At 42.8% G+C, this 23,832-nt stretch overlaps 1 protein-coding gene across 1 annotated transcript in view; it reads left to right on the top strand.

Annotated features, from left to right (window-relative positions):
- Positions 1-23,832, top strand: part of CSMD2 (CUB and Sushi multiple domains 2) — a 1,417,205-nt gene that overhangs the window by 1,106,217 nt on the left and 287,156 nt on the right. The window contains exons 23-25 of the mRNA XM_069223779.1: positions 15,399-15,555; positions 17,078-17,269; positions 22,129-22,255. Coding sequence (XP_069079880.1) covers positions 15,399-15,555; positions 17,078-17,269; positions 22,129-22,255 — 476 coding nt within the window. The remainder of the gene's footprint in view (positions 1-15,398; positions 15,556-17,077; positions 17,270-22,128; positions 22,256-23,832) is intronic.

Below are 23,832 nucleotides of genomic sequence, written 5' to 3'. Positions count from 1 at the left end.
GGCAACTCCACTAGCTGGAGTGTCCGGCGGTGCTGTGACAAAGGGGTGAGCCTTTGAGGCTCACCGCCAGGTGTTACAGCTCCTGCCTGGGGGAGGTGTTAGCATCTCCACCCAGTGCAGGCTTTGTTATTGGCCTCAGAGTGACAAAGGCACTCTCCCCATGGGGCCAGCAACATGTCTCTAGTGTGGCAGGCTGCTGGAACCAGTCAGCCTACACAGATAGTCGGTTAAGTTTCAGGGGGCACCTCTAAGGTGCCCTCTGTGGTGTATTTTACAATAAAGTGTACACTGGCATCAGTGTGCATTTATTGTGCTGAGAAGTTTGATACCAAACTTCCCAGTTTTCAGTGTAGCCATTATGGTGCTGTGGAGTTCGTGTAAAACAGACTCCCAGACCATATACTCTTATGGCTACCCTGCACTTACAATGTCTAAGGTTTTGCTTAGACACTGTAGGGGCACAGTGCTCATGCACTGGTACCCTCACCTATGGTATAGTGCACCCTGCCTTAGGGCTGTAAGGCCTGCTAGAGGGGTGTCTTACCTATACTGCATAGGCAGTGAGAGGCTGGCATGGCACCCTGAGGGGAGTGCCATGTCGACTTACTCATTTTGTTCTCACTAGCACACACAAGCTGGTAAGCAGTGTGTCTGTGCTGGGTGAGGGGTCTCTAGGGTGGCATAATACATGCTGCAGCCCTTAGAGACCTTCCCTGGCATCAGGGCCCTTGGTACCAGAGGTACCAGTTACAAGGGACTTATCTGGATGCCAGGGTGTGCCAATTGTGGAATCAATGGTACATTTTAGGTGAAAGAACACTGGTGCTGGGGCCTGGTTAGCACGGTCCCAGCACACTTCTCAGTCAAGTCAGCATCAGTATCAGGCAAAAAGTGGGGGGTAACTGCAACAGGGAGTCATTTCTTTACAACAGTCTACTCTCTCCACAAAACTCTATGCCACAACTCTCTATGCCACTTCACTTCATGCTACTTAACTCTGCACCAATACATTTCGCTCCATGACTCTCTGTGCCACTCTATAACACTCCACTCTACTCCACGGCACTGCACTTCGCTCTACACCATTCTCCTATATGCCACTAACTTTTAGCCATGCTAAACAGCAGAGATGCTGGTGTACTACATGGCTAAAACATACTTTCAAAGCCAATAGCTCTTGCATAGGCAAGACCTATATGCTTTGTCAATGCTTGTTCCTCACTGCAATTCCCACTATCCACAAGGGAGCCATTTTGGGGCAGAATTCCCAGTGGACAAATTTGAATTTGGCATCCTTGCAGCCACCGACGGCGTTCTGCATTTGCAAATACAAAACCATTGCAATCTTTGCAAAGTTTTACAACGTTTGCAAAATGCTTACAAGATCCCACACCCCTAAAGCACATCATCTATATACAATTAATAGATACATTTTAGCAATGCCTTTCCAAATTCAGATTTCACATCTTTTGAATGCCTGCAATGCTGTATTGATGACTGGAGCACTTTCTTTTATTTCAATTGGGCAAACACATTTGACAGTTCTCAGTAGGCAAACAGATTTGACACAATTTCTGTGTTCGCACCCCATGTTAATGGAAAAAAATCAACTCTGGTGCATTATCTGCATCCCTCTAAAGCTAGGAGTGACCCCACTGATTTTTAGAATGGTGCATGTCGGTTTTTTTCAGTGGTCTGTGCTATATAATTATAGTGTGTCCAGGGGCGGCTTCTTCGCAATGGTGAAGGAGCATCATTCCCCTGGTTGAGCCAGCAGCAGAAAAATTAAATGATTGTTGCCTTTTGTTCTATTTTTCTGCTGCTGGCTCTGCCAGCATGTGAAGGGAGGGGTGGGGCTGAGCCACGGGAGATGGGAGGAGGTAGGCGGAGAGAGTGCACCTAAATGCTCATGTGTGTTGGGCCGGCTGTCTTAGGCCAGCTAAACACACATGCACAATTAAGTTTCCCCAGCCCGGCTGTGTTCAAAAACTGCAGAGATCCTAGAGTTCTGTCTGAGCATCAGTCTAACCTATTCAGACCAATCCTGATGCTGCTTTCATGCTAGGTTTAGCATGAAATGAGTGCCAGGATTGCTGGGGAGACTGCTGGTGTCTCAGTGAATGCTGGGACACCACATCGAGGGAAGAGGAGTGACGAGCGAGGCAGCAGGAGACGACAGCATTGTGGTAAAGGTACGTTTATTTTTTCTTATTTTATTTTTTATTTTCACCTCCACCCCGCCTCCGTCCCCCCACCCCTCCCCTTGTGATTAGCGGCCGCCAACGCTGAGCATGTCTACTAGTTTACACACAGACACTTGTGTAGTTGCTCACTTTTCCATCACTCATCACCCATACACAACCAGTTCTTCACATTCACACTTGCTTGCATAATTTAACTAAATCACTTGCTAGGCCACTCATTCTCTGAAAAGGTGACTTCCTCTTCCACTGCCTTGGTCACTTTTATTAACTCACTCACTTTACTCGCACACCGACACAGTCACTGATTTGCTCATTCAATCCTTCACCCGTTTGCATTATTTTTACAGAGCTCTAAATATTTTGCACATTCATTAACACTCAGCTCATTCTTTTACCCACTCATTCGTTCACATAATTTTATCCAAAATTCAGTCTCAAATTCTAACTCACTCTTTCATTCACACATTTACTTTTACACTGGTCCATCATGTTTTCAAACTAATTAGTCAATCTCCACCCGTGCACTCACTAACTCCGACAGAAACTCACAAGATGAGTTGATCTGTTTGCAGGCGCCACCATGCTGTGAGCCGTGGAGGATTGTGTGTGTGGCAAATGTAGAATGCAGACAGTGGCAGCCCCTCCGTTAGAACGGAGGAGCGTTGCCACCCCCCCCCCGCCGCCAGCAGCAGAAGCTGCAAAACCTTTAACAAACCTTTGTTAAAGGGCCTGGGCCACGGGATGACGAGCAGTGAGGGGAGTACACTCCCCTCAGAGCGCATGTGTGTTTGGCCATCCGTCTCGGGCACAGGCTCCCAATCTGCCGGGGAGCACCCTAGCTGGGCGCTCCCAGCTCTCAGCAGCATCAGGATTGGCCGCAGGGCAGGCTGGGAGACTGTGCCTGCAGTGACGGGAGAAAGAGGAGCGGCGGATCAGATACGTTTTAAAAAAAAAAAAATTATTAAGTTTTAGACTCCCTTCCACAACCACCCCGCGTATCACCCGCCCTGCTGCGCCCCTTATGAGCGAAGTGAGCTGCGATTGAATGCAGAATTACCAAAATGTCAGCGTATAAATGCCAGAGCAGGGATGGCAAGCCATCTCTTTATTGGCAATAAAAAGATCAATGCTTAGGGTCATTATCCTTATTGATCAAGCGGCCTGCAGATTTAAAGTGAAAATAATGGTAAACAATGAAGGTTCCTAATTACCAGCCCTTAAAGGGAGAGGCACAATACTGAGCACCTACTTTGTTATTTTTATGTAGCAATGGTGTCATGTGGGGTGCTTCAGCCAATCACAGTGCTGATTGCCTTCCTTTTCATTACTGCCTCTGTCACTCAGTGCGAGAGCAATGTTATCTATTGGCCTGCTAACTTATATGTGCCTCAAAATAGCAACTTTTGTGTTCGATAGGTATATGTTGCTGTGGCCTTACTTATAGACTGCATTATTCAAAGGAACAAAATGTTGTAATAGTTCAGTTAGGTTCTGACAAATTGGTAAAGATGTGGGAAAGAGTGCACTTTTCTGTTATTTCATTTAGAAAAAAACAATAAAATGTCATGAAATGACATTAAATTACCCAGTCAGTGCGAAGTGGGCTTTGCTGGTATTTCTGTGCGAACCAGTCCCCAGGAGCACAATTTAAGCAAAGTAGCATAATGCAAAATTTCAAGAAATGTTAAAATTCACGTTATGCCAAATTTGAGAAATTTGCTGGTATAATTTACATTTCTCCCAGCCCTGCCGATTAACATGCTACAGAAGATTTATCCCTTTCCAGCATGAGTGGATTCCAGTGCACATGGTTATGGCACGCCAACAACATTTTTAGACAGCACAAATTCTTCAGCAGTGGCAGTTCTTGAAAACTGCATGCTATAATAATCCGAGTTCAAAAATGCAATACGTTCTTCAATATGTTAATGATGATAAATCAAAAAACGACATGCGTGGAATTCCATCTGTTTATGCTAAAGAGGGCTCAGGCACAGGTGTTCTCTCATAAAGATGTGTAATTGTTCTCATAGAGCAGCCTGGCCTGGCTTCAAGTCAAGGCACCAGGCTGAAAATGATGAATATTATAAGAATAATAACTAGCGCGGTGTAAGGCACCAGTAGAAGTGTAGGCCGTTCTGTCATGTTGCTTATTGGTCATTTATGGAACCACAGAGCACGATATTTATCCTGGCGTTTCAAATCTTATTTCAGACGGATTAGAATAAAACTGACAGCTCTGCCAAATACCTGTCTCATGTATAACTGTAATTGGAGTTCTAATTTAGATGCAGAGCTCGGTGCAGTGATTACAAATATGTATCCTATTTGTAACTTGGCCTCAAAACAGTAAGGATCCTCACGTATCAATGCATTTCTGCATAGACGCACAGTGGGTAAAACTTTCTGATACAATAGGCCCCAAGTCTGCAGTGCCCTAGTTACCAGTTATGAACTACTGTGGGGTGGAGGGAGTGTGCATCGTCTTTCCATAGTTAATACAGGAAGTATTCACGCCTTTTGACTGATGGACAACGTCACTTCACCGTTCCAAAAGCCTGCATGCAACGCATGGAGATGGGTGGGGAGGCACTTCACTGGAAAAGCTGCCCAGCTATTGAAAGTTACTAGCTCTGCAATCACCTAGGAATTTTCAAGAGGTCTGCTATGTGGGTTATCCCATGGAGTGTTCCCAAAGGGTGCTGAAGCACTTATGAGGTGGGCGAAGTGGGCTGACTTTTTAGCTAAAAGATGCAGCTAACAGGCAGAAAGTGACTGCCTTTGACATTGAAAAATATGATTTGGAATCTTGCTATAAAGAGATATCTTTACTGCAGCAAGTCATTTTTTTCAAATATAGAAACATATCCACCTCCTGAAACGAGAGGAATAATATAAAGTGTGGATGAACAACACATATGCCCATCTCCTGAAAGGAATGAAGGATGGAAAGTGTGGCAAAGCCAGAAACAAATCCACCTGCTAAAACGAGGGGAAGGATGGAAAGTGTGGCTGACCCAGAAACGTACCCACCTTCAGAATCGAAGGAAGGGTAAAAAGCGTGGCAGACCCAGAAACGTACCCACCTTCAGAATCGAAGGAAGGATGGAAAGCGTGGCAGACCCAGAAACATATCCACCTTCAGAATCGAAGAAAGGGTGGAAAGCGTGGCAGACCCAGAAACGTACCCACCTTCAGAATCGAAGGAAGGATGGAAAGCGTGGCAGACCCAGAAACATATCCACCTTCAGAATCGAAGGAAGGATGGAAAGCGTGGCAGACCCAGAAACATATCCACCTTCAGAATCGAAGGAAGGATGGAAAGCGTGGCAGACCCAGAAACATATCCACCTTCAGAATCGGAGGAAGGATGGAAAGCGTGGCAGACCCAGAAACATATCCACCTTCAGAATCGAAGGAAGGATGGAAAATGTGGCAGACCCAGAAACGTACCCACCTTCAGAATCGAAGGAAGGATAAAAAGCGTGGCAGACCCAGAAACGTACCCACCTTCTGAAACAAGGGGAAGGATGGAAAATGTGGCAGACCCAGAAACATATCCACCTTTAGAAACAGAGGAAGGATGGAAAGCGTGGCAGACCTAGAAACATATCAACCGCTTGAAATGAGGGGAAGCATGGAAAGCGTGGCAGACCCAGAAACATATTAATCTCTCAAAACGAGGAGAAGGGTGGAAAGTGTGGCAACCCCAGAAACATATCCACCCTGAAACGAGAGGAAGGATGGAAAAAATCGCTTACGAATTGCAAAGTAGTTATTCTGTGTAAGAGGTCATGCTTGGCTCATGAAAGGCGTCTCTGTCTGCAATGTTGAGAAGCATCACTTCTGGCTGCTAGAGGTACACTGGCAGAACTGTTCTAGAATCTTTGTCTGCCACTGAGAGCTTGATGAAGGATACGTATCCCCTGCTAGCTCCTCCACCTAGTTCACTGCTCTAAGAGCCATTCATGAGGCTGCCAGCCTATTTAGACTGGTATGACGGACTCAGTGATGTCACAAGGCGAATGGGTATCTCCACAACGTATATGACCATTATTTATAGATAGGAAAATCAGAGTATGAAACTGATCTTCCACTCTCCCATTTTTTGTGCACACGCCCATGTAAAATGCTTGGAACCTGACTGGGCCTCCAAAAGACACCTCATATTTGTGGGGTTTTCCATTTTTCATTTATATTAATTTCATTATCTTTTTGTATTTAATAACAGTTGTTCTTTTTATTTTTTTGATTATCATTTGAGATATATTTCTTGATTTCTCCATTTTTTATTTTATTTTTTCTATTTCATCTTTTCTACTTGAATTTGCTATGGACCTTTCAGTCTTTCTTAAGCTCTAATATTATATGGCTGCTTCCATACGTTCGAAGCCTCACATATTTTCTCTGAGGATAATTTATGGTCTAAGCTACCTAAAGTGAGCTAAATTCACCCTTGCTGAAATTTATTTGCCTCTGTGGGTTCTTAAAAATGTATGGTCTGCGAACTTAGGGCCATATGTACGAACACATTTTCCCATTGACACAGAAAGGAAAAAGCCCTTTGCTACATCTGGCCCTTAGTCACAACTTAAATCAAGACTGTAACCCTTCTCTCTACCACATAATTCCTGATAACTTTCCCACAGCATTCAAAGTCAAATGGGCCAGCATTGCCGAATTCTAGTAAATGATCACCATATGCTTCAAAAACACATTTTGATAAACACATCTTTCAGTGTACTTCACAGTGCCATCATATGCTATATCAATATACCTCAAATGTGTTTCGATGTTTATAAGTACTAAATTGGAGTCAGTGCCTTGATATCATAGTAAGGAATGGTGTCTTGTTGAAATTTGTTCTGCTGGGTAAACAACAATCTCTCATTACGCTGCCATTGGTTACAGAAATTAGACTATTCGGATCCCAGGTGCATTTAGGAGAAGATATAATACAAAAGGTAGATTATACCTGACACTAGTATGTGCTGTCACAAGACATTGCAGAGAACAGTGCATTTTCTTCAAAGGACATCACAGTGAGTCATCTTTGGACACATACATTATATTCTAGTTTGTTTCTCATTCTAGTGCATGCGTTTCATTTAAGTTGTGTCTCAGTCCATAGTATATCTTATGAATACACCAGGTCACGTTGTGTTGCAGTTCTTTTTATTGGAGAACCAACAGATTCTGTTGTTTATTTCTCTGCGATACCCCCAGAAATAAAAACAAGATGTCGTATCCACCCTGCAAAAGTGAAAAATATAAGTTGAAATATTATTGGAAACTGTTCATTTTTTTCTCCTACATCATTTGGTGTTACAGGGAACATTCTTCTTGTCCTGTTATTTACTTGTTTTCTTTTACTTTCTTTTTATGTTGATTTTTTTTTCTATTTTGCCCACTTTCGTTCTTTCAGCTTGCAGAACTTCATTTTATCTCTTTTTAGGTCTTGCCTACAGACAGCTTTACCTGTCGGTCTGAGACCACATATTTCCACGACACTGTTACATACACAGAGCATGGAGATACAATACAGAGACAGATGGGGCTTTTGGTCATTTTTAAAGCATTGTCATTTAATGGATGGGCTGTCCTTAACACTGTTGCATAACGTGGAAGATTAAGGAACTTTCAGGAGTCCTCTGTGAGAACCACTCACCTCTAGCCCACACCTTCGCCCCTGTCTTTGTGCCTCTCCCATCCCACAATCAGGATGTGGCAATCTTATTGTCAGCTGCTGCCCCCACCACCCTCTACCATAAGCCATTGATCCTGCAGTTTGATTTGCCAATGTTTGTTAAGTTTACAGCACAAGCATTGTCAAATGATTTTTCGGCCATCTACATTGGAAAGAAAATATTTCTATTATCCTCGTCACGCTTGTCAACACATACAGCTGCCATCTTGTAATGGTCTTTCATGAACCTTAAAAAATCTCTACAAGATAGCCACCAAATATGAAAGCACACAGTATTCCGCCATCTTGTTATGTTTTTTTTTTATTTTTATTTTTATAAAGTATAAGGAAAACAATTGCATGATGGCCACTGTGCATGCATACACAGGCTATGCGGCCATCAAGGGACAAAAAAGTTATTGGCAAAGACAATAGGTCAACATCTGGTATCAAAGCCGAGACATATTGATTTTGCGAGTGGTTGTTTAATTCTGTCTGCTGCTTCACGCGTCTTTCCTTCTTTTATTCTTTTCTCTCTCCCTCTTTCTCTTTTTCGATCTTTTACTTCCGCCCACTTACATTCTTTCTTCATTTACTTACCTTCATTTTTTACTGCCTTCATCTCTCTCTGGATCCCTTCGCCTTTACGTCTTCCACATTTTTCCAGCCTCCATTCTCCCTTTCTATCAGTCCTTCTTCCTGTCCTCCCTTCGTGTTTCCTTCCTTAATTCAGTGCTTAATTTGTGCTTGTTGTTTCCGGTGCTGAGCACCAGCACTTTTTTTCGAGGGACAATGCTTATTTTTCTGCCTCAAGCATTTACTGCGAGCAAAAGAGACATATGGGAAAGACAGAGGAAGAGAAAAACGAAAAAGCGTCACAAAGGGAGAAAGCATAAAGCTGCAAGAGTGAGCTGACGGTGCACGGAGTGGCTGTAAATGGATTGAAGAGGCCGAAGATGGCTTTAGGATTAGCTGCCTCAGTATTCTGTTTTCGCCCATTTAATTGCAGCAGCCAGGTGTTTAAGAGGAGGGCTTTGATCACGTGCACCTTTTTATTCACAAATTAAGCACTGCCTTAAATGTATTTATCCCTACAACCACGCTTCCATCCTGCATATCTCATTTTCCTCTCGTCCCCCATCCCTCTCTTACCTCCTCTATTATTTCCCTTCTTCCTTCCTTCCAACACCCTCTTCTCTCTCTTCTGGGTCCCCCTTTTCCTTCCTGCCTCTCTCATCTTCCTTTTCTTCCGTGCACGACAGTATTAACATTCAAAACCAAGATGCTCGCGCGTGTTCCGGGCACTGGAGATGACAAGTGAGCGATATACGTGGTGTCAATTGCGTCCTAGCCTAGGACGTGGCGGATGGGGATAAAAAGCAGCTTTTGTACTTCAACATGCGTCACCGCTCTTCACACCCCTTCCGCGGATGTGTCAGGACAGCTCAATGGGAGTTCACTTCTCATTAAAATCTGGAGATTATGTAGAATCGATAGCTTTCTGCTCCCTCAATTGCATACAATAAATTACAGAAGGCGCAGAATGTTCCAGGCGGGTGAGTGCTGCTTCCACCAGGAGACACGTCACCTAGTTGTACACAACCACGTGCTCTGGGTTGGGAACCACAGAGCTCGGGTGAATTGGACAATTCTCGTGAAAATGAAAACCTACATAAAACGATGGAAAATAACAAGAGAGTTCCCGATGAGTCGCACTCAGTTAAGATGTCCTGATGAAGAAAGTACAAGGGTTTGGGAACCAAAAGCCTCATTAAAAAAATGCGTCTTCTACGGTCTGAAAAAAGGCGTCTGTCACGAAGTTTGGTATTTCCCTGGGGTGAAATTCCCATTATATTTCGAATTGCAATCATTCAAATAAGGGTGAAGCAGGAAATGTATCGCTCAGTCGAAGGACTTTTCGCAAGATGCATTACACGTCCTCTCTGGCCTCTTGGTCCCAATCTTTACTTGAATGAGGCTTCCTGCCTCGAACAGGATTTTCCCGCGCATTGGGATCTTTGAACCCTGTATATTAATTAAGTCCTTCTTCTGTCTCCGTAACTTGGAGCAGAAAAGCGTCCCTCCGCCTGCTCCACCTCCTGTATAGTACAGTGTTCACCAATTAGATGTGAAAGTACTGGAGGGGGAGAGCGGTGTAGACTGGGACGAGGAGAACTATGGATTGGTGTAATGAAGATTACTGGTAAAATTATGTGTTCATTTCCACCTACTTTCCTCTGGCATAACTGTCTGGGAAAATATCAAAAGTTTTTTTTTTTTCTCCAAAAGACTCTTAAATCAAATCTGGGATCACAATCCTACTTCCTTTCAAATCTGGATTCCTCCCTACTTAATATAGCAAGGGTCTTTTGTTGAACGCGAAAGCCTGAGTTGCAATCCTCATTTCACCAAATTGTTTGCTCCTGGGTGAGCACGTTCCAGTGTCTTAGTTCCATTGTTTGCCGTAATAGCAATCCCATAAAAATATGGGTAAGACATTTTTTCAAGTGTTATGCAAAAGAACACGGACAGTAGCTGAACTGATAAGAAAAGACAAATGCAGCTGCTTAGACTGGAGTACTGACAGAGTTTGTGCTAGCGCCTATCTCAGGTTTAGCCCAATTTACACATGCTCGAGTTTTGCACGTTGTCACCAGCATTGAAGAAGCTTTGGAAATGTGAGTATTAGCACGCACAGGATAGGCACAAATACATGTTATGTGCTACTCAACATTTGTTTAAAGCAAGGGATACCCTGGATGGAAAAGTAAGCCATAAACCCATTGCAACATTTTTGTTTGCACTGAGTTCTTTACTGTCCACTGAGGTATAAATGACCTGGGTAGTGTGAAGAAGGAGTGGTCTGGGAAGAGGGAAATCTGGAGTGCTCTTGACTAGGCTATGACTCTGGATGCCAATGCCCAGTAGGGCTGGCACAGAACTTGCTATGCCTCCTATGGGACTGACTATCTCCAGTCAGTACTTACCCATACCCAATTCTTCTGAACTATCCAAAGCTTCATCTGTCCTGATATTGTCCAAGAAAGAAAGGAATAGTTTAATGCTATTGATCACCAATCACCTGCATCAGGAAATTGAATGGGTGAAAGCGAGCTATGCAGGGTTTCCTATATGGAAACTTAGCAGTGTGTTTCATAATATATTTTTTCACGAGATGAATGAATTAGCGCCTTTACCATTTAGAGCGAGTGTTCAGGGGAATAGAATCAGCGGTGGGAAACTGCTCTGCCAGATCATGTGTGATCCTGTGGCCCTGCCTTGATTTTCTAGGCTTGTGAGAACACTATGATTAATATTACTCACTATAAAACCTGGCAGGTAAAGTTATATGCGAGTCGGGCATATGCTGCGGGCATACACACACACTGGGGAAGAAGCCAATATTCCCCTCTGCCGACCCACTGCCTGTTCTGTCCTGACACTCTTTCTGCTACCTGTCTTATCTAGGTCATTTGCTTGCATTTACAATTTGTTTAGAGGGGTAGAGACATTTAGGTCTGTGTAAATCTAAATTTGAAAATGGTGAATAGCACAAAAAGTGTACACCTAGGTGTAAGAGTAAATCTACACATGTAAATTTACATTTCTGAATAGGCCCCCAAATATTGAAATGAAGAAGCTTGCATTAAAATCCATGTTCCTTTGCTGCATAGTCAACAGGGTAGCCACATTACCACTTCTTGTTTGTCCTTTCTTGCCCATGAGATTGGTTTTCCATGAGGCCGTGCTGTGTTTTCTTCCTGTTTGGTGGCCATTGATTTTATGATATAAAGTGGAATAGGTTACTCGTTTCAAAATCAATGATTCAACAAAAGGGTCCTATGTGACAAACTCTGAGTTGGACTTCACGTAAGCTAAGATAATCGTGCCTGGCCAGTGGTTTAAATGGACAGGTACTGTCCAGTACTGAGTACCTACACTTAAACCTTAATTTGAAAGGGAGAGTACTTGCCCTTCTCTGCACCACTTCTATACATTTAATGGGAGAATACTGACACACCTCAAGGGCAAACGGGTGCTCTCAATAGTGAGTACCCGCACATATGTCCATTTAAAACACTGCATCTGGGAAAGTGAGTTACACACCTGATCGCTCTTTTGTGGTGCTGTTTGCAGGATTTCTGGAATGTAACATATGGGAAATCAGGGCAGTCGAGGCATAGAAAGGTTTTAAGGAGGAACCTAGAATGTCTTCCAAATAACAGAGCAAACAAACTAAGAGACGGGTGCTGATTTTCACCCACAAAGGTCGAGGAATTGATGGAAACTGTTTTTATGTGAAACGGTGTGAAAAACTCTTGCTCTTATGGTAAAGGTGATAGGAATCAAGACGCAGGTATCCAACACTGGCCTGCAATGGTGCTATAACCATGTCAATGCAGCTTTTATGGGTGTTTTGTCAAAAGCTTGTCACATCAGTATGGCACCAAGGGGGTCATTACGAGGGTCACAGTGGCGGTCTGACTGCCGCCAAAGCGGTGGTCCAACCCCTTTTAGCGGCAGTTTGAATGCCAATATTACGACTGTGGCGGTTGCACCACAGTTGGATCGCCAGCACCTCCAGTTTCCCTCCACAGGGGGGGCTGGCAGTGCTGGCGGTCCTAATCCACCAGGGCAGCTTTGCAAGCAGCGCCACCCTGGGGATTACGACCCCCCCTCCGCCAGCTTTTCCATGATTGTAGCACCACCATGTAAAGGGTGGCAGAAATGGGGCGGAGGGGGCTCCAGGGCGGCCCCTGAACTGCCCATGCCAAGTGCATGGGCAGTGCAGGAGCCCCCATGGCCAGCCCTATCAAGCAATTGAGACAGTGAACTGCGCGACGGGTGCTGGTGCACCCTATGCACCGCAACATTGCCGCCGGCTGAATTATGAGCCGGAGGCAATGTTGTAGGCTTTTTCCCGCTGGGCCAGCGGGTGGGAACACCGTTTCCGCCAGTTGACCCAGCGGGGAACTCGTAATGGGGCCCGCAGGAAGGCAGCCCCACTGGCAGCAACTTGACCGCGGGAGTTTGGAGTTTGGCGGATGACTTTTCCATCCTCCGAACTCAAAATGACCCCCAAGTGTCTTCAGGATACTGCACAGATCAGCAGCAGAGGACTGGGTATGCACAACAAATACGCAGAGGAGCCACACCTTTAAACCCATAATCAATCTTGTTAGGCAGGTACCTTTCATGATGGAGGAAAGCTTTGGCCCACTTCCTGTGTGACGCCACAACCTCTACTAACTACGTTAACCGGAGAAGAAAAAGCTCGATATTTGTTGAACCGTTGCATTTACGAAGACTTTTAGGATGGGTGGGGCCTCCTCCCCTACTGGACTGCTCTTCATTCCGATCAGCACTTGGACGCCCCGTTCCCCCCAATCTGTTTCTAAGTTACTGCTTTGCCCAGGATCAATAGGCCCGATCGAGCCAGGCTATCGACCCCTCTTACTCTAAATGAGTGCGTGTTCCTGGACAAACAATTAAAGCACCTTCCCAGGGGATGCCAAAATCTATACGTTTAGAAGAGAGGGAAAGAAATGAAGCTCTTTAGACGGAGAATCTGAGAAAAACATATGCAGCAGTGTGCAGGTTTGTAATGCCTATTTTGCCAGTGGTGCTGGAACAATTTTTAAGGGCGGGCGGGGAGTGCTGCATCAATGTTACATCACTGACATCATAGGGATTGTGAAACATCCAAGCAGGACAACAAGCAGAAAATGTAGCAATTGAGTCAGCCAATTCAGCAGGAGAGTGCTAAGTGTGTGGTATATATCTGGTGGTGCATTTTGGAGCAAGCACACTATCACATATTCCTAAATAGTGCTGTGGTAGTACACTGCCATTCACAAACAACACTCTATCTATTGAAATGGCAACATAATTCATACTGACATGCAGTTTTACTATTAAAACTATAAAGCACACAATCAATAATGAGTGAAAATCAGGTTTCATAAAATATTCATCATTTGCTTATTACCAAGTAAAGTGTCATGATTTATTTTGATCATATTAAACTATTTGTTTGCATCACACTTCAGAATTGCAAATAAAATTGTGCTTTGGTAACTGCGGATATGTTTTGAAATATTTGTACAGTTCATTTATAGGTATTTATATGTTATTGTGTGTTTGGAAAAAACTGTCATCATTCTGCTTTTCCGTTCACTCTCTCTGTGTCCCAGCAAGGTTGTCAAATCGTTCACTTCACAAAATTGTCTAACTTTTCTGTCAGGGAAAGAAAAGTAAACACCAATGTACTCGATAAAAGAATAAACATAAATTTGTCAGAAGACGTAGCCAGACAATTAACTTTTATTTTTGGACACATAGCAAATCTGACAAGATGAAAACACAATTTAAAGGCATCTTTATTGATATTTCACTCCTGAACTATAGCATGTTTATTTTGTGGGTGCTGCAGCACCCCCACTTCACTACTTCCAGTGTCTGTGTATTTTGGTAACCCGAACACTGCATTATATATGCAGTATGAACACTACCCAAAGGTAGGATTAAGCATAACAATTCTCAAATTAACTTAACCTTAAATTTCGATAAACAACAATAGTTCAACTTCTCAAAAATACCTATACCACAAACCTAGTTGCTTGGTTTAGCTCACTCTTATATCTGGACAACTTGCATCTGGTTAATTTCGCTGTAGGATAAGCAAGCAGATGGCATTTTTGAAGTGTCTACCCACCAAGTGAGTACACCGTGTTTGTGCAGTATCGTAGCATTGCATATTGTCCTAATACCCCTCTGAACCTTCTCTGGGATCGTTCACTTCTGCATGTAATGTTTATCAGACACATGCAGTTTCCCTTCACACATGGACTGTTTTTCAGACACACAACATTCCCTTTCACACATGGACTGTACCAATGAATGGTTCTGTGAATTGAACATTTTGTTTTTCTCCAGTAATTCACCAGAGTGCTAAAAAGATTTTGTATCACACTAGTGTAGTCTCCACCACTTCTATGGTATCCTAGTGTCTGTTTCCAAAATTGTTTTGCTTGTTTGTGAGACAACATTACACAAAAAGTACGTAGATTGTAAGAAGTAAATATGCATTTTACGCTATCTGGAAGAAAACGCAGATTTTATCCAACCAAATAACGGATCTCGTACTTTTGGAAGCCAACAGGGGCGAGGACGACTTTTATGCATCCCTACGCTGCCAAGTAGAAGTCACAAGGATGACCCAGGGAGAAATAAAGCTTGTTCACTGTGGTGTCAGTGCTGTTGCAGTACAAGTGGAAAACACAATTATAAAAATGCAATTGTCTAAAAAATATCCTCATAGCATGATGGTCTATGATTAAAGTTCATTTTGTTTCCAGTGTATGAGAGAGAGAGAGAGAGAGAGAGATGGAGAGAGGAAACTATGGTGATTGCATCTGGTGATGTGTAGAATGTTATCATCATGTTTACACTTGGTTACTTTGCAGAGACTGTGCTTGCTTCTGACTGTGTACTTTTCATGTGTTTAGGTCTATGATGGGAGAAATAACTCAGCTCGGCTGTTAGGGACCTTCAGTCATACAGGCATGCTGGGGATGACGCTAAACAGCACGTCCAGCACTATATGGCTGGAATTTATCACAAACGCTGAGAACACAAGCAAAGGATTTGAGCTGCAGTATACAAGTAAGTCTAGCTTCATTCATGCACTGATGCATCACATCCATGCTTAGGTAAACTTCAATTGCCATCACGTGTCTCTGTCCAATCACGGTCCTAAGTAAAAGGCAAGGATGCACTAATGATCACAAGTTAAGCCCATCCATGAATTTATTGCAGTCTCCATTTAATAGCCTTATTCTAGTCTCCAGGCAGAAGCAGGCAGCCAGTTACCACTCAATGCCCTTTATTGACACTATAAACGTGGCGAAGTGGAGAGCCTCTTTTATTGGCGAATATGCAGTCACCTTTAACACGTTAAAAATAGCTGTCAATATATTGTTAAACTCTGCCGTGAATCATTTAACTCCTCATTACAAGAAGGCTTTTTCTCAGTCCAGATTCAGTAAAAACTGGTACAATTTTAGCTTCAGTAAAGAGCCCCATGCCAACCCCACTCATCTCATCAACTACAGCCCATCACCAACCTTCCTTGATAATGCTTTAGGTAAATCTGTATATGATCAACTTAACTCAGTGATAATTGGGAAAAATACTAACTTCCTACCACCATATATTTTGAAAAGGCTGCAACAAAGCCATGCTAAAAATGTTGACAACACCCACTCTATTCTAGGCAAATCCTTCACATAAGCAATCATTCCCTTCAATGCAGACACCCTTGCACTTTGGTGCAAGGCGGCCTTTGTTGGCGCTAGCAGCTAAATTTAGCACCAGCACTAGGGAAAACACAATGGTGCTATGTATTTTAGTAAATACGGTGCATCCCTGCATTTCAGAACTGGTGCGGCGCTACTCTGCACCAGTTCCTTGTAAATCTGGCCACTAACTTTACCTGCTAGTAACTCCTGCCACTAACATCTCTTGCAGTTTGGCTCTAACCGCAGTCAATCTTTGTCCTCCACTCAACCCTAACTTTTTTTGCTTTGGGAACCGAGGTGCATTCGGTGCTCACCCCTGCCAGGACTAATCTGCCCTTTCCCTGCCCTACATTTCTTACTGCCATCCTTCCCACCTACCCCACACAGAACCTGGCACATATTTAGCACCAGCGCAAAGGAGATGATAAATGTGGGTCTTAAACTCCTCGAAAAAGCACATAGTACAACCCTTCTCCACAGTTATTCCTCATTCTGAGGGGTTTAACTTTTTATAACTGTTGGGGTGTTACCCTATGGTAAAGGTAATTATGTGTGCATAGTTTCCACCCTGCGAGTACTGTGCCAGAGGAGCCCACTGGTAATGTTGTAACAAGAGTGACTTTAATTGAAACAGTCATTACTTTTAAGGAAACATCACCACTGTCTCAAGCAGGTGGTTTTCTGTATGCAAGACATGAGGACATTTTGAAGGTAAATCTCTTTATAGCTGAGTACTTTGCCTACCTCACTCGGATATTGGCCAGAGATACACTGTAAACTTATAACAGTTCACATGCATGAGGTTGGATTCTTTGCGTTTGTTAAGTGGCAGTAAGTTCTAATGCCATTTCAAGACATTTCCTGTTTTGGTCTCTGTGGCTCCCTAGGTTTTGAACTGATTAAATGTGAAGACCCAGGTATACCGCAGTATGGCTACAAAGTCCAGGATGAAGGGCATTTTGCCGGCAGCTCTGTCTCCTTCAGCTGTGATCCAGGATACTCCATACGTGGGAGTAGAGTCCTGACCTGCCTAACTGGGGAGCGCAGATCATGGGACCAACCCCTCCCCGTATGCGTAGGTAAGTCATGAATCCTTCTTACTTCACTACTGATGATGCTAAAGAGCTTTTCTTCAGCCTCCTCTCCCCTTGTCTGTCTGTTTAGGAAGGTTGGTGAGTTGATGTAGAGCTAGACAAAATATTGAGATTGCTGTTTGAATCCAAGTTGCCACTGGAAAAGCAGTGTGAATAACCTCACCACAGTTTCTCTGTATGCCACGGGCAGCTGGACCACCAGAAGTGTGACAATGAGGAAAATTAGCAAAGACTGAAATGACACAACAATACTCAACAATTTTGAATCGTTGTATACTGGGTCATAGATCTGTGAAGGTTTACGAAGCTGACAAAGTTTATGACAATCATAGAAGATCCTTATTTGTATTTATATTATGCAGATATGTCTTGTGATGATGCCCTGGCAAGCTGGCATGGCTCCAACTTTCATTGTATACACTGGAGAACTGTGATGTAGAGGTTCTGAAAAATGTGTGCCAAACACTGCTGCTTGGTGCAGTACACTCTAAGTACACCCTGAGCATGAAGAGATCCTTTTGCCTCCTTGATGTTTTCACTGTGCCTTTACTTAAGCAAACATTTTTGTGGCATGAAGTGTTAACTTGGGTGGCATGGCTGGCCAAGCCATGACTATTGCCCAGGTGGAAAAATATTTTGTTGCAGTTGTCATATCATTTTCCCTGACTACTGATAAGTTGTCTTTTACATAGTTTGATGGCAGTAAATCAAAAGACATGCAGATGAGTGCACTTGAACACTGTGCGGTGTTAAAGAGCGTTGATGCTCTTCCTATGGGTTATAGTCATGGAACCGTGACCATGTGTCAACTTTTTTCTCCACAAACCACCACTCACATTAAACTATCACAAAGTATTACTTGCTTACAGGATTGTACATTATGGCCACCACTACATCATGAAGCAGTTAGTAAAAGGCAATGTGAAATGTAGCTATACAATTGTCCAAACAATGGTAACTGAACTGAAAACACTAACTCATTTCACAGAGAACAAAATACAACCACCATTAGTTCATTATTTTCAGGTTCTGCTGAGCTATGTCAGTAAAGAACTAGTCAAGATTCTTGATCCTCTTACAAACGGTTGACCACCCATCACTCTTAGAAATGAAAAGGAGAAAGTTGAAGGTAGGATGATGCAACCCACCCTCTTTTGTATTCCACACAAATGTATCTGTTTATCAGGGAAAGCTTTTTGCATCTCCCTAATCATAAGCTGGAGCACAGTGTATCTTTGAGGTCTATTGACACAGATTTCAGGTGGTTCCAGTTCTGCATGCCTGCCAGGAAAAAGGCCATATAGTAATATCTGCACTCACAATATGAGTGGTTTTTGAGAGGGTATTGCTTCCTTGTTGTCCGGAGAAAGACCTGGTTCTAAAGGATGCATAGATCGAAACATTGAATTAAGTTAGAAGCTTCATGCAGATTGATTGTTATTGGGCTACGGAAGAGGTTGTCAACTTTCCCCCTTTTGTCAAACTGTAATACATTTTGTACATTTCTCTTTTCTTGTGACCTCATTTTTTTAGCCCTGTGCTGATCTCACCTTGTGGAACACTCTTATGTAAATTGTTGTTGTCTTAAAATTCTTAAATATAGTTCTGTTTTTGGCTAAGTAGTGTGCTGTCATAAGTCACTACATAACCTGTCTAAGGGGGAGTCTCTGACTCCCCTATCAAAAACATTGGTTTTCTAAATCTTTTTTGGTGTTAAAGTTAAAATGTCTTCATGACAGAATTATTCTGGAACATTATATGCCATAGACCCAGATTATAAGGGTAATCATGTCCACCCCATGTATATTTACTTCGCAGGGAAATTGGCAAATATAATACATTATCAAATTCACATGAATCTTCAGACCTAAAATATTTATTGTCACCTAATCCTTGGTGCCAGGAAATGCATACACATGTAAAATGCTGGACCAGTAGTGGAGAATAAAGGCTCAAACTGTGAACAATGTTGGACTGCGCTGTTGAAAGAGAAGAAAATACTCTGAATTTAAAACACTTTCTCATAACTATTTCTAAGCGTGAAACATACCCTTACCCTTCTGTTGACTCATGTAAACCTCTTGCCTATTTTAGGGTTAGAGTACAATAATAATTACATATATAAACAATGATTTGATTTAGGGTTCAACTGACTAATTATGGATCATGAATGAGTTCCAAGGAGGAAAGGCAGTGATCCCAGTAGACACATTTTTGTACTCTCACTATCTCTTCAAAATAATCTTTGGCCGTTGCTATCATTCCAGCCTAAGCCTTTACAGCTTTGTGAGTTCATGCGCTGTGAGGTTTAGCAAAAAAGAACATTTTGGTCACGTTTTTTGGTGTTATCTTAGACTCACTTCTTGTTTCGTTTTATCAATGAGTAGATTATTGCTTTATTCTCCTCAGGCTACTCAATTATTGTGGAAGGGGGAAGAGTGATTTTACAACTGAAAAAGAAGAGTGCGTGTAGATTTAATTTCACTATTCAATCTCTCTCCTGTAGTAAATCTCTCAAGAGATGGATACCCTCCATCTTGAAATGTCTATAAATTGAGAATCTGTTTAATTCATTTATTTGTATTCCAGGATATCAACCCTTTTCCTCTTTGATCACCACAAACAGGGTACCCACAAATCCTCTGACTCCATCCTGTACTGAAACAATACCTCCTTTCTCCAATAACTGTCTGAATTATGATTCCGCCACCTCCCTGTGATCCTGCCTCAGCAACAAATCTCTTGGTTACTTGTCCTGTATACAATAACATCATTTTAAATTGTTTCCAACACCCACTGATCTCCTGTGAGACCTTGCCATTTGCTTGTTAGAACACTTCAACCAATCTCCCACCTTTATGGGGAAAGAACGAATAGTGGTCTACATACTCACTTTGAGAACTGCTGTTGACCTCACTTAATCTTTTTGAACCTCAGGTCCTTCCTGCTCTCCCCCACTAGGGAAAGAAACTGGGTATTCATTGGAAGCCTCTGTCTGAGACTCTAGTTTGATAATATAACTGCAGCTAGGGAAGTCCACAGCCTTTAGCCAGTCCAAAACAACTCCTCAAGTTAAGTTGTGCGTTATCCAGACATGTAAAAATGGACATGCATTTACCTAATCTGTTAAAAAGACCATCCCCAAACATAAAGTTGTTTGCGTCCTCACAAGCTTCTCCCGGAGCCATAACTTTCAACTTTGGATTTATTTTAAGTATCATTGCTTTCTTCTTTTTCACAATGAGCCCTCTTTGTGTTTCAAAGAAACAAGTGGCTCGTTGACTCCGTCTGCTCAACTACTCCATGTCTACTTGCATACCCTTGATGCATGCTTCCTCTGCCTTATCTATTATGTGAGCTAACGGACATAACAGCCAAAAGCCTATCTTGCCATTGCTTTAAAAAGCATTTTGAACCTTTTGAGGGCATTTCCATAACATAAAAAGGAAGATAATCAAGTGTTGGACCAAGTTAGGGGTCACCCATTTCTTCTCATTTATTAAGGGCTGTGATCATTCCACTTTCATAATATTTCAAATCACGCTCTAGAGGCTTTCATATCCACGCCTTAATGAATTTGACCACATAATTTAGTGGCCCCTAGACAACAGACCCAGAATACTGTGGGATAGATGATGAAAGCATGTCCTTCCCAGGGGATCCTTCAATGCACCTTTTGAAGATATGCTTGGCAAATCAGGTGTACCATTATCCAAATCACCCTGCTGGAGATCCAGTACAGACTCATTCAGCTCAGTGGTGTCTGGTTTTTTCTGGACCTAATTAAATCCCTCCACTGCATGCTTCGAAGAGCACCTATCATGAGTACTGCAAATGACACACTTCCTTTTACTGACATTGAAGTCGGACTCTCCTTCTTCCGTTGGGCTTCTTTTTCTTAGTTTCCAAATGTTTCATGTTTTAATCGCTTTCCAATACCACCACCTGTCCCTACTTCCCCATCCTCACGTATGGACCAATATTCATCCTCTGAGTTAACATCTTTCCTTCTCTAATAGATTAGTCTCTATAACTACCTGATTTCCTACAACATCCGAAATACCCACAGCTGATATATCTTTCCTTTTGACATTCTCACACCTAACCTGAACTCTCACTCTAAAGCAACAAGAAATGTTCAACTTAACTTTATACCCACAAGGCTTTAGACTCTGCTATCCATAAAAGGTATTTTTTTATATAGCAATCTGAACTCTCATAGAAAACAACAAAAACTAGTCTGTGAGACAACAGACAGCAGTTGATTTCACCCTCCAGTGCATGCTTGTGTAAAAGGTAGTGACCAACCAAAAAACAAATGTCTAACATTATCAGAGTTTTAAAAAGGCACACATCTGCTCAAATGAGATACACCAATTAAACAACAGAAGATGAAGCCTATCTATTACCTAAACCCTTTCAGAAAATAGGATGCAGCCACCCACATATTTAAAAAAAATAATGAACAAGCATGCGAATGAAAGTAGTAGTTAACTGTAGGCACAAAAATTAAAAGAGGAAGCTGATGTTGATGCAGCATATTTAGAGACAGTTATAACAGTTTGTTTATTGTTTCTTTGAAGTGCTGCAGGAGTGGCATTAAAAGATATAATACATAATACTAGCCTTCGGTCTTGTAATAAAGTTGACTGATCTGTAGAATTCGTAGTTGCTTGTTAAGTGAGTGGACTGGTGAATGAAAGATGGGCAAATGGATAAGTGAACGCCAGCTGTATGCTCTAAGGAGAAATGTGTGAATGTATCCTGCCCTTGGTATTGATATGTCAAGATGTATCATAGTGTAAAGGTTGTCCTGCTCCTCTAAATGTTTACTCTTCTTTCAGCGGAATGTGGTGGCACTATACGGGGCGAGTCGTCAGGAAGGATTCTGTCTCCAGGGTATCCAGCTCCATATGACCATAACCTCAACTGTATCTGGACATTAGAAGCTGATGCTGGCTGTGCCATTGGGTAAGTCATTTTTCTTTCCTAGAACTAGAAAACACTGTAATTTCTTTTTGACCATGGCCTGAATATTGAGATTTGAAATCCACTACACAGATCGAAAAGCTCATACGCTTCCAGGTAATTGTTAACAAGCATGCCCCCAGGAGGAGAACCAATCTATAACACCAGCCACAGAAAAACCTAATTGGAAGACTGTGATGGCAATTCTATTATTTTTTTAGTGGCAATGTGTGTTACATGACTAATACCATAATTCATTCCAGTTTGTTTACAAGCCAGGAAGTTCTGTAAGTTCTGTGTTTTCAGGCAAAATGGAAGGCACATATTTTAGATAGTACAAGCACTCTAAGGATGGGTCCTGTGGTCAAGACTGTCCCCAAGGAAGCATTCACACACACTGTTCTTACCCCAAACTACAGCAACAAACATGAGTAAAGTGGTCTACAGGGGACTCTGGTATTTTTGTGATAGAACATGCCCCTTAAAGGTCAATTGGACTGAGAATATTTACTAAACATGTGACTCTTCTTCAGCCCTGCCAGATTTCACATTTACCAGACTGTCTTTGCATCATTTGATCAGCGGTGGCCCCTGCAAATCTCAAGGGGAATGGCGGGCGGGAGGATAGAGATGGGAGGATAAAAAATAGTTTTTAAAAACGTACCTCTTACCGTCGCCGCCACCTGCCGTCTTGATCCTCTTCTGGTGTCCTAGCATTGACTGGGACACCAGCACAGGCTCTCCAGCAATCCTCACTCTGCTTTCATGCTAAACCAAGCATAAAAGCAGCATCCGGATTGGTCTGAGCGGCTTGGTCTGCCTCTCAGACACAACCATGGGGTCTGTGCAGCCTCTCCAGCCTGCTGTGTTGAACAAGCGCACATGTGTGTTTGGCCGGCCTGAAACAGCTGGCCAAACACACATGTGCATTTAGGTGCAGTCTCTCCTCCTCCTCCCTCCCACCTCCCATGGCCCAGCCCGCCCCTCCCTTCACATGCTGCTGGCTGAGCCAGCAGCTGAAAGATAAACAATAAATAAATATAGTTTTTTGTTCCAGCTCCTGGCTTAGCCAAGGGGACAATGCTCCTTCGCCATTGCAAAGGAGCTGCCCCTGCATTTGATCTCTCAGATGACAGTCTTCTAGTATCATATTTCATATCTCACCCTTCTCCATCACACCTATGTTTGCTTACATTGCATATCCCACCTGCTATGCATCACAAGGGGAACTTTGTGCTTGACAAAGTGAAGCTCTCAGCTCATCCAAATGAATGTCAGACTTCCTTAACTTGACTTCCAAATGTAAGATTTGCCCACAGACAGACTGTTGTAGATACCAAGAAGTGCAGTCATACTGTGTTAGTTAAACCCTCCATTCCTACCAAGAACCTTATTCTGAGTACCCCTTTGATTATGACAAGGCAGACAGTGAGAGTAATCAGTAACTGTTTCCTCTGGGTGCCCCGGGAGTAACGAGACACTGCCGTGTTGTGCTTCATCCAGACATTGAAACCAGACAACTAAAAAGGCCTGGTTTATTCTATTGAGGAAAATGATGAATTGTGCCTGGAGAATCAGGT

This window comes from Pleurodeles waltl, chromosome 3_1, assembly GCF_031143425.1.
Source record: "Pleurodeles waltl isolate 20211129_DDA chromosome 3_1, aPleWal1.hap1.20221129, whole genome shotgun sequence".
NCBI classification, from domain to species: domain Eukaryota; kingdom Metazoa; phylum Chordata; class Amphibia; order Caudata; family Salamandridae; genus Pleurodeles; species Pleurodeles waltl.
The sequence above is the reverse complement of the archived record's forward strand: the minus strand, read 5'-3'. Positions and strand labels throughout refer to the sequence as shown.